The following is a 12,088-nucleotide window of genomic DNA, read 5'->3' as shown; positions in this document are numbered from 1 at the left end:
ACAAGGCCCGGGGAGTAGACAACATTCCATTAGAACTACTGATAGCCTTGCGAGAGCCAGCCCTGACAAAACTCTATCATCTAGTGAGCAAGATGTATGAGACAGGCGAAATACCATCAGACTTCAAGAAGAATATAATAATTCCAATCCCAAAGAAAGCAGGTGTTGACAGATGTGAAAATTACCGAACTATCAGTTTAATACACCACAGCTGCAAAATTCTAATATGAATTCTTCACAGACGAATGGAAAAACTAGTAGAAGCCAACCCCGGAGAAGATCTGTATGGATTCTGAAGAAATGTTGGAACACATGAGGCAATACTGACCCTACAACTTGTCTTAGAAAATAGATTAAGGAAAGGCAAACCTACATTTCTAGCATTTATAGACTTAGAGAAAGCTTTTGACAATGTTGATTGGAATACTCTCTTTCATATTCTGAAGCTGGCAGGGGTAAAATACAGGAAGCGAAAGGCTATTTACAATTTGTATAGAAACCAGATGGCAGTTATAAGAGTCGAGGGGCATGAAAGGGAAGCAGTGGTTGGGAAGGGAGTGAGACAGGGTTGTAGCTTATCCTCGATGTTATTCAATCTGTATATTGAGCAAGCAGTAAAGGAAACAAAAGAAAAATTCAGAGTAGGAATTAAAATCCATGGAGGAGAAATAAAAACTTTGAGGTTCACTGATGACATTGTAATTCTGTCAGAGACAGCAAAGGACCTGGAAGAGCAGCTGAACGGAATGGACAGTGTCTTGAAAGGACAATATAAGATGAACATCAACAAAAGCAAAACGAGGATAATGGATGTAGTCAAATTAAATCAGGTGATGCTGAGGGTATTAGATTAGGAAACGAGACGTTTAAAGTAGTAAATGCGTTTTGCTATTTGGGAGCAAAATAACTGATGATGGTCGAAGTAGAGAGGATATAAAATGTAGTCTGGCAATGGCAAGGAAAGGGTTTCTGAAGAAGAGAAATTTGTTAACATCAAGTATAGATTTAAGCATCAGGAAGTCGTTTCTGAAGGTATTTGTATGGCATGTGGCCATGTATGGAAGTGAAATGTGGACAATGAATAGTTTGGCCAAGAAGAGAATAGAAGCTTTCAAAATGTGATGCAACAGAAGAATGTTGAAGATTAGATAGGTAGACCACATAACTATTGAGGAGGTATTGAATAGAATTGGGGAGAAGAGAAATTTGTGGCAAATGGGTTGACTAGAAGAAGGGATCGCTTGATATGACATATTCTGAGGCATCAAGGGATCACCAATTTAGTACTGGAGGGCAGCATGGTGGGTAAAAATCATAGAGGGAGACCAAGAGATGAATACACTACGCAGATTCAGAAGGGTGTAGGATGCAGTAGGTACTGGGAGATGAAGAATCTTGCACAGGATAGAGTAGCATGGAGAGCTGCATCAAACTAGTCTCTGGACTGAAGACCACAACAACAACAGGGTGTCTAGAAAGGTAGTGCTCAATAGCAGTAAGGCCATTGGCATTAAGAATGTTTGTGTACAGGGAGGTGGCTTCAATAGTGATGAGTGGGGCACCGTGTGGTAAAGAGACAGGAACTGTGGAGAGTTGGTATCTTTTATATAGGAGAACAGGTTCTGGGTAATAGGTTGAAGGTGTTGGTCTATGAGAGCAGAGATTCTCTTAGTGGTGGCGCAGTGGGTTGTCCTGGGTGGTTTGGTTTATGGACTTTAGGAAGCATGTAGAAGGTGGGAGTGCAGGGAGTGGTGGGTGTAAGTAGAGATATGGACTCCGGGGAGAGGTTCTGAGATGGGCCTAAGGATTTGAGTAGTGACTGGAGACCCTGCTGGATTACTGGAATGGGGTTTAATGTGGCAAGGTTTGTAAGCGGAAGTATCTGACAGCTGACGGAGTTCTTCCGCCAAGTAATCCTTGCAGTTCAAAACAACGGTGGTGAAGCAGTCATTGAGATGAGGGATATGTCAGCAGGTAGGATTATAAGGTCAGGATCAGTTTTTAGGTAGTGGACTGCGGTCCTTTCTGCAGATGTAAGGTTAGTTTGCATGTTGAGGGATTTGGGGAATGATGGTGAGGCAAGGTTCGAGGTTGAGAAAATCTGGAAAGTTAACAGGTGGTTTCGATGCAGTGGGGATGGATCACGGTTAGATAGTACGTATGCGATGCACCCATTTCTTTTGCTGATGAATCAAGTAATTCCTTTAGCTACTTACCTTCTTCATATTCTGTAGGAGTACGTGTTCAGCAGATTTTATATATCTGCTATGAAAGGCGACTCCACCTGATTCAATTTCCTTCACAATCACATCCTGTATGCTCAGCTTCTTCTTCAACATCATGATGTCTGAGCTTGGGCCTGATAGTGCAATATGACTAGAACTATTGTGGCATGCAATATCAACACAGGGATTGATGATATCTTTTGCTTGCTCTGCTGAAATCCCTGTTAAATTAAACTGTTTCAAGTTATTGTAATCACAGCAATAAGAAAAATATTAACTGGTTTTGCAGTTACTTTTGATAAGTTACTAGTGTGTCTCTTATTGAGACAGGGTAGGCACACATGATGCAAATTGAGATTATGAGATAAACTGCATACTTAAGCAATTTCGAATTTTTCACAGGAGTGTGTCAGGAAGTTTACACTTTGCTCTGTGACTACATTTCTAACATAATCTTAGTTGCTTCAGCCAAAAGTGGGCTGTAATACTTCATTTACAGTGTTACTCGCTCGTCAGCTCATAACATGCATTTTCTTAAACCACATGGTCCATTAAAATACATGTTAACACCAATTTGTGCCCTCCAGTGCATTTGTTTTGTCTACTTGTAGTATTTTATGCATGTATAGATCTCACTGTTCACAAAAACACAGTCCAAACTTACTTTTGATGTCATGAAATTGTCAGCCATGAGTGCATCCTTTTCTAATAAATTTCTGATTGGTTGGAATCTTAAAACAAGAATACATAACTTTGTTCTTTAACATATGGCACATTTTTCAAAAACATCAAATACTGGGACTATGTTCTATGATGAATATACTTGGAAAGAGACTAAAGTATCTGTGAAAAGATTTGGATAATCCTCCATCTGTGATCCAAGAAAATTGATCAGAATATACAAGAATTATTTTCTATATAAGTTTTTAAATTTCTCAATTTCTTAGGACTGAAGCTAGATGAAAAGCTCTCTTCATTCAGGATGTCAAGTAGAAACTAAATGCTGAAATTTTTACTATGACAATTTTCTTCACTATATCTGAAACTAAAATTCAAAATTTTGTTTATTTCAAAAACTTTTATTCTACTACATACTATGGTATCATATTTTGAGACAATTTTGTCCATTCACGAAGAATATTCTTAGCCTAGAAAAGGGCAGTCAAAATTATCTGTAGTGCCAATGTACAAATTTACATAAGCCTTTGTTTCCACTAACTCTGCTATCCTTGTATACATTGTAGGGATGCAAAATTTTTACTGTACCAAAGAGAAATTTGCCATCTTCATCATGTATGATATGTTGGTATCTTATGTAATAAATGCAATGATTTTATTATAGTAATAACTGTTTAGTGAAAAAAATACAAAGCATCCCCCACCCGCCACTCCTGCCCCTTTTGCATGTACATCAAGGAAATTTGGTGAGCAGTGAAGGAATATCTTATGACCAAGTTCTCTAGTCACCTCACCAATGGTCATCTGCCATAATAAGAAGCCTGAACCAAGGCCACATCTCCTGCAGACATTATGATTGTCTAATGAATGATTATGATTGTCTAATGAAAATGTGGTTCATGGTGTGGGTTCCTGTTGTCATGTCCTAGTTCATGAATCATGGGCAACGTATGAGTGGCCAAGTAAGTGGTTCAGACAGTCGAGATACCAGTTACTTTGGAATAAGGCTGGGCATCTCGGACATATTCTGAGTCATGGTAACCTTTGTGCTCATACGGCAAAGACTACCAAATCCACCGGTTAGTCCCTCATCCATTAGGGGTAAAACTCAATGGGACTCGGAGCAAGTAAGGCTAGCAACCTGCGTCCCTGGTGCTTTAAATATGATGCTGGCAACAATCAGAGCAAAATGCCTCAGACCTTTGGAGGTGACGGAGTCCCGCCTCTAACTGACAAACCAGGGACTCCTAAGATACGACTTGGCAAACAAATGGTAATGAGATGGGGAGCTATTAATATCAATGGGGGCTACTCTGGGAAGAAGGTAGAGCTGGCAGAGGCTGCAAGTAAGATGGGGCTGGACGTTTTAGCTGTTAGTGACATTCGGGTAAGGGGTGAGAAAGAAGAGGAAGTGGGAGAATACAAGGTCTACCTGTCAGGAGTCAAAGCAGGAATAGCACAATGGGGTGTAGGGCTTTACATCAGGAAAGAAATGGAACCCAGTGTAGTTGCAATAAGGTATGTAAACAAATGACTGATGTGGATAGATTTGACATTGTCTAGCAAGAAAATTAGGATTGTGTCAGTATATTCACATTGTGAAGGGACAGATCAAGATAAGATGGATAGTTTTTATGAGGCACTCAGTGATGTAGTTGTAAGAGTAAAGGACAAGGACAGTGTTCTGCTCATGAGTGATTTAATGCCAGGATTGGAAATCGAACAGAAGGGTATGAAAAGGTTATGAGTAAATTTGGAGAGGATACGGAGGCCAACAGGAACGGGAAACAACTCTTGGATTTCTGTGGCAGTATGGGCTTAGTAATCACAAACTCCTTTTTTAAACATAAGAACATTCACTGGTATACTTGGGAAGGCAGGGGAACCAGATCTGTCATTGACTATATAATAACAGATCAGGAATTCAGGAAGGCTGTGAGGGACACATGTGTATTCAGGGGATTCTTTGATGACACTGATCATTATTTAATCTGTAGTGAAATTGGTATTGTGAGGCCGAAAGTGCAGGAGGTCAGGTCCATATGTAGGAGGATAAGAGTGGAGAAACTTCAGGATAAGGAAATCAGGCACAAGTACATAACAGCAATCTCAGAAAGGTACCAGTTAGCTGAATGCAGTCAATTACAGTCATTGGAAAAGGAATGGACAAGATACAGGGACACAGTACTAGAAGTGGTTAAAGAATGTCTTGGAACAGTAGTGTGTAAAGGTAGGATGAAGCAAACAGCTTCGTGGAATGACACAGTCAAGGCAGCCTGTAAAAGAAAAAAGAAGGCGTATCAAAAATGGCTACATACTAGAACTCAGGTAGACCGAGAAAGTTATGTTGAAGAAAGAAACAAAGCCAAACAGATAGTTGCAGCATCTAAGAAGAAATCTTGGGAAGACTTTGGAAACAGGTTGGAGACTTTGGATCAAGCTGCTGGAAAACCATTCTGGAGTGTAATTAGCAGTCTTCAAAAGGGAGGTAAGAAGGAAATGATAAGTATTTTGGACAGGTCAGGAAAACTGCTGGTGAATCCTGTGGGTTCCTTTGGCAGATGGAGGGAATATTTTGGAGAGTTGCTCAATGTAGGTGAAAATACGATTAGTAATGTTTCAGATTTCGATGTACAATGGGATAGGAATGATGATGGAAATAGGATCACATTTGAGGAAGTGGAGAAAATGGTCAATAGATTACAGTGCAATAAAGCAGCTGGGGTGGATGAAATTAAGTCGGAACTCATCAAATACAGTGGAATGTCAGATCTTAAATGGCTACACAGGATAACTGAAATGGCCTGGGAGTCGGGACAGGTTCCATCAGACTGGACAAAAGCAGTAATCACACCAATCTTTAAACATGGAAACAGAAAAGATTGTAACAACTACAGAGGTATCTCTTTAATCAGCGTTGTGGGTAAACTCTTCTCAGGTGTTGTTGAAAGGAAAGTGTGAGTGTTAGTTGAGGACCAATTGGATGAAAATCAGTGTGGGTTTAGGCCTCTTAGAGGTTGTCAGGACCAGATCTTTACCTTACGGCAAATAATGGAGAAGTGTTATGAGTGGAACAGGGAATTGTATCTATGCTTTATAGATCTAGAAAAGGCATATGACCAGGTTCCTAGGAGGAAGTTATTGTCTGTTCTACGAGATTATGGAATAGGAGGCAAACTTTTACAAACAATTAAAGGTCTTTACATGGATAGTCAGGCAGCAGTTGGAGTTGACGGTAAATTGAGTTCATGGTTTAGAGTAGTTTCAGGTGTGAGACAAGGCTGCAACCTGTCTCCACTGTTGTTCATATTATTTATGGATCATATGTTGAAAACAATAGACTGGCTGCGTGAGATTAAGATATGTGAACACAAAATAAGCAGTCTTGCATATGCGGATGACTTAGTTGTGATGGCAGATTCGATTGAAAGTTTGCAAAGTAATATTTCAGAGCTAGATCAGAAATGTAAGGACTATGGTATGAAGATTAGCATCTCCAAAACGAAAGTAATGTCAGTGGGAATGAGATATAAACGGATTGAGTGCCAAATAGGAGGAACAAAGTTAGAGCAGGTGGACAATTTCAAGTACTTAGGATGCATATTCTCACAGGATGGCAACATAGTGAAAGAACTGGAGGCGAGGTGTAGCAAAGCTAATCCAGTGAGTGCTCAGCTATGATCTACTCTCTTCTGCAAGAAGGAAGTCAGTACCAAGACTAAGTTATCTGTGCACCATTCAATCTTTCGACCAACTTTGTTGTATGGGAGCGAAAACTGGGTGGATTCAGGTTACCTTATCAATAAGGTTGAGGTTACGGATATGAAAGTAGCTAGGATGATTGCAGGTACTAGTAGATGGGAACAATGGCAGGAGGATTTCCACAATGAGGAAATCAAAGAACAACTGGGAATGAACTCTATGGATGTAGCAGTCAGGGCGAACAGTCTTAGATGGTGGGGTCACGTTACACGCATGGGAGAAGCAAGGTTGCCCAAGAGACTCATGGGTTCAGCAGTTGAGGGTAGGAGGAGTCGGGGCAGACCAAGGAGAAGGTACCTGGACTCGGTTAAGAATGATTTTGAAGTAATAGGCTTGACATCAGAAGAGACGCCAATGTTAGCACTGAATAGGAGATCATGGAGGAATTTTATAAGGGGGACTATACTCCGGACTGAACACTGAAAGGCATAATCAGTCTTAAATGATAATGATGATGATGATGAAGGAAAATAAATGAATATTATATGGCAGTATTTGTACTGAATGATGTTAATGATGTAAATGGTCTCATTTTGGCCACAATCAAATCAAATTCTGTTTTATAACAGTTTTTAACATGCAGCATTATGCTGAACATACAATGGTAAATAAACTCAGCTGAAGTTATTCCAAAGACAAAAAAATAATCATTCAGTTTTGTGGCGTCGATAGGTCATATCGACTATAGACAACATTAATCCTTGGGACTCAGGTCGCTCATACAAGTCGCCATGTTAATTCAGTCTGTTCTTATACCTTGTACTGTGTGCACGTGTATGATAATTGTCAAAATATATGTATGTGCAGATATTAGTGGGGACAGTTTATTCCATATACTGACTTTTGTATCCTGTTCCCATATTCGTGACCCTGCAGTTTCTATGTCTTCTGTGACTTCTGTGCCAGGTGCTGTAAATCAACAGGTTACACACACGCCGCCATGGCCACCTCACCCAAAGCTTTGTTCGAAGATTTGGAAGCCCAACTATGGCTGCCGGACCCCTTCAATCCTTTGCCAATGGCCGGCTCTCCATTACTCCACAGTTATTCGTGATCTCCAACCATGTTAACCTCAAACTTTGTTGTTCTACAATGGTCGAGTGCTACATGATTATCTCAAACAATGGACTCAGGTTTCATGTCACCGGACTGTGCTCGCCAACATGTGAAGTGTGAAGTGGATAATATACAGAGCAGTGTACCTACTGATTGATCATATAATGTTCAAAGTGATCTACATTTGCCCACATGCTTTGACTCTCAACGGGCCGCAACAACAGTTACTGTCGTGCCATGTGAAATGCCACCATTTGTGCAAAATGCATCCGGCCACTATCAATGATGACCTATTCCAGTTTTGCAGACTACCGATGGACATTTTCGTGCGTGAAATTTTCCTTGCTCACCTCCCAGACCTGTTGCTCAATTTTTCGACCACGTGGGTTCGAGTACATCTTTCAGTGTTTTGCCTTCCAAGGACATCTTAACCACACTGCAGTGATCTTCTGCAAGCTCCACCGGTAATTTATAATCTGACCCCATGGGACATGTTTTCAATGTGTGTGGAGAACTCACACTTTTGTCTCACGAGTTACCAACCCCCCACACACACACTCACAGGGGACCCTGGTTCCAACCGCTCAGCTGCTCGCCTCTCCCACAGCTCCACCTGTGTCTGCCTCGCCGGGCTTCCATGTTATTTCCGTGGTGGGCAAATTCAAATCAGTACCTGTAACCTATGGTCCAGTTTATGGGGCCTTTACACGTATCACGCAAGCACTCATTCCCACGGTACTGAGCGTGCCAGCTGCGTTGTGTTTTTGCGACACGTGAAGGACAATGTAACCCACCATAGCTACCAACATTCTTGCCAGTAACGCACCCACACCTACTGTGCCAGCCTGCTGTACGGCCTCTCCTGCCACAGACCAGCCAGTTTTCCAAGGGACACCGAAGCCACCTTCGTCCCTCCCCCAGGTCGTCTGCCGAAGCTGCCACCTTTATCCGAAGACAACCCTGTATCATGGTTTGCGCTTGTCAAGCAGCTTTTTGAGTTGCATCATGTGTCCGATGACAACTCTAAATTCCTGTGTCTTGTCACACACCTCCATGATTACTCAGACTTAATTTGCAATCCACTCCTCCCGTCACCACCTTCACCAAAGTACGAGTTCACAAAGAAAACGATCATGGAATGACTCACCTGCTCACCACAAGAATTAATCATCAAGATCTTGTATGAGGGACACCTGAGGGACCGAACTCCATCACAACTCTGGTGCCGCCTTCAGTTACTTGTGAATGAGTATACCATGCCAGACATCACTCTGTGGACGGTGTGGTCTGCCAAATTGCCTACCAACCTACAGATCCACCTGCTTCCGCACTCCTTCGAGTCAATTGGCTCTCATCTGCGCATTGCAGACCAACTGTATTCATTGCTACGACAACACCAGCCAGCTCACCACTCACCACTAGTTGGCACAACTGCTCCTGCTTACTGGCCATCTGCTGGCAGAGGCAGGGCTCACTCCACCTCTGCACCTTCTACACCACCTGGCAATATCCGCTCACTCTCGCCACTGTCCGAGCACTCCAGGATCGCCCACACACCATACATGCTGGTATACATGCCGGAACAAATCAACAAGGACAACCACCACAGCAACCAGCTCATCCGTACTGTTGGTACCATAAGATTTTTGGTGAAAATGCCAAGAAGTGCCGATTGCCTTGCCAGCACCCAAACGCTGACTGCAGGACCTAAAAGATGCCAAGTCCTGTGGGGAACCTCACAGGCGTCCTCATACATTGCACTCTGTCCACTCGTCCGCCCATCTGAGCGGGCGTTTGTACGTGACTGACATTTCGTCATGGCTCGTTTTCCTAGTCGACACTGGTGCTGACTTCTATGAGCTGTCAATGCATCAACGTTACAAACCTCAGGCTCTGTCAAAGTTATGGTGCACCTATCTCCTTCTCTGTGTTTTCTGTGGACTTTCTACATTGCTGAAATCAATGAACCAATTCTCGGTATGGATTTTTTGTCCCATTACAAACTCTCTCTGAACGTAGTTCAGGGCTCAGTGCTACACCATCCCACTAACACTCAGATACTGTGCTCCCGCACTTAAGTTTCATGTTCTGTTTCTCTTGTGACATGTGAGTTGGTACGCGAGTACTCCACCCTCGCAGGTAACATTGTGACATGCGTCACTAACCTACTGTCAGAATACGACTGGGCAGCACAACTCCACCGGGAAAACGATGACCTGAAACAACGAATAGCACAGAGTTACAACGAGCTTGTCGTGGCTCATATCTCACTGCTGAAACTGCAGTCCACAGTCTTGCCACCTAACCATGTTTCTCCAGCAGACACCAACTCAGATACTCATCAGGTTAGTCCAAAAATGTTAATTGCGTGTGATGATTCGCATCTGGTAGACTCCGCATCCCCGATGTGCTCACCACATTCACTGCCATATGTGTCAGACAGTGCTTCTAATAACAGTCACACACATGATACAACCACACCCACCATGCAGCCCCCCTATTAGGCACAACGTTAGACACCTCAACCGTATTAGGTTGCATGCAGGCCGGCAGCAAAATAACGAAATTTTGGAGGCAGACATCCTGCAACTGTCAGACAGCAACTGGTCTTCACCGATCCACCTCATCCTCAAACGTGATGGTTCTTTCTGAATGTGTGGTGATTACAGACATTTAAATGTTCATACTGTCATGGACAATTACCCCTTACCTAACATCACTGCCGAGACCATGGCCAAGGGTTTTATGTCCTCATGGATTGCTAGGTTCGGGTGTCTGACCACCATCACCACTGACCAGGGTCGGCAGTTTGAGTCTTTCCTGTTCACCATTTTATGTAATGTCTGCAGCATAAAGAAAATTCACACCACAGCCTACCACCCACAAAGCAACAGGTTAGTGGAATGGTGGCACCGCACTCTAAAAACAGTACTCAGGTGGTGCGACTGCCTCTGGTCTGAAGCACTTCCATGGGCACTGCTCAGCCTCCATTCAACTTTCAAGCCGACTTACAGGAAACTATCTCAGAATTCGTTTTCAGGGAGAACTCCATCCTACCAGGGGAATTCAGCCTCAAGAACCTGAAGAATCCCCCCCCCCCCCCCCCCCCCCCACCTCCTCCCGGGATTTCATAAGTCACATGCGCACTCACTTCAAATATGCATGCCTACACCCACCTATCAGCCACTCCCCGCTAGACACTTACATGCCAACTGCTCTCAACACTTGCTCCCACGTAATGCTGAGAGATGATTCGGTCTGACAACCTCTGCAACCACCTTATCTCGGACCCTTTAAAGTCCTCCGGCAGGGTCATACAACTTTCGACATCATCGTCAAAAGCAGTCCACAAACTGTTTCGTTACACCGACTCAAGCCAGCATTCTTGGACCCTGACGTTCCTCTGTTGGCTCAGTCTGATTCTCCTAACGACTCTCCCGCCAGTCCCCCTCCCTCCGTGGAGTCTGACAATGTTTCTCCTCGGGCCACAAAGACACTTTGCTCACCCAATGCCTCCCCATCACCTTTTGTGGGTTTCTCAGACATGTCATCCTCCACCCTGTATGCGGGCTTCGCTGCTACCTCATTGACTATCGAGACACTGTCTCCCATAGTCACCCTGCTCTGCAACGTACCCCCATACTGGGTGGATGACATTTCAGTCACCACTCTTGATGACTGAGTTCTCATTCTACTCACAGACACCATGGCCCCGCCAGCCAATGACCAGTTAAACGTCAGTGTTGTGCATAGCCTCACCCTCCCATGTGAGTGTGACCCGATGACAATTTGTGCCTTCAACTCCCCAGACAGCTCGATTAGCATCCGGGCTTGCCACACCTACAAACCACCGTCCACCATTCAGTCCGCCTGCTCTCAGGCTGGCCGCCGCATCGTCCATCCTCGCTGGCTCAACAACTTCAAGGTGGACCTGCCTCCTGTCGCTCCGCCTCCACACTCTGTCCTAGTCGTGTGTCTACCAGCTCGTATGACCACCAGCAGCGTCGATGCCCACATGGTCTTCCCTCAAGATTCACATGCGGTACTCCGTACTACGGGGTGGAGTGGGGGTGGGCTGGGGAGGGGGCTGTGTGGCATCGATAGGTCATAACAACCATAAACAACATTAATATTTGGGACTCCAGTCACTCATCCAAGCCTCCATGTTAATTCAGTCTGTTCTTATACCTTTTACTTTGCGCACGTGAATGATAGTTGTCGAAATATATGTATGTGCAGATATTAGTGGGGACAGTTTATTCTGTATACTGATGCATGCAATAAATATGATGAAGACAGGAACCCATTTTTGTCATAGTTGTTGTTGTTGTTGTTGTTGTGGTCTTCAGTCCTGAGACTGGTTTGAT

At 43.6% G+C, this 12,088-nt stretch overlaps 1 protein-coding gene across 1 annotated transcript in view; it reads right to left on the bottom strand.

Annotated features, from left to right (window-relative positions):
• The window catches only part of LOC124788632 (fatty acid synthase-like), a 507,799-nt gene that overhangs the window by 218,746 nt on the left and 276,965 nt on the right, over positions 1-12,088 (bottom strand). Inside the window, exon 12 of the mRNA XM_047255903.1 lies at positions 2,217-2,446. Coding sequence (XP_047111859.1) covers positions 2,217-2,446 — 230 coding nt within the window. The remainder of the gene's footprint in view (positions 1-2,216; positions 2,447-12,088) is intronic.

Source organism: Schistocerca piceifrons, chromosome 3 (assembly GCF_021461385.2).
Source record: "Schistocerca piceifrons isolate TAMUIC-IGC-003096 chromosome 3, iqSchPice1.1, whole genome shotgun sequence".
Lineage (NCBI taxonomy): Eukaryota > Metazoa > Arthropoda > Insecta > Orthoptera > Acrididae > Schistocerca > Schistocerca piceifrons.
Note: the sequence above shows the minus strand (reverse complement) of the source record. Positions and strands in the feature narration are given on the sequence as shown.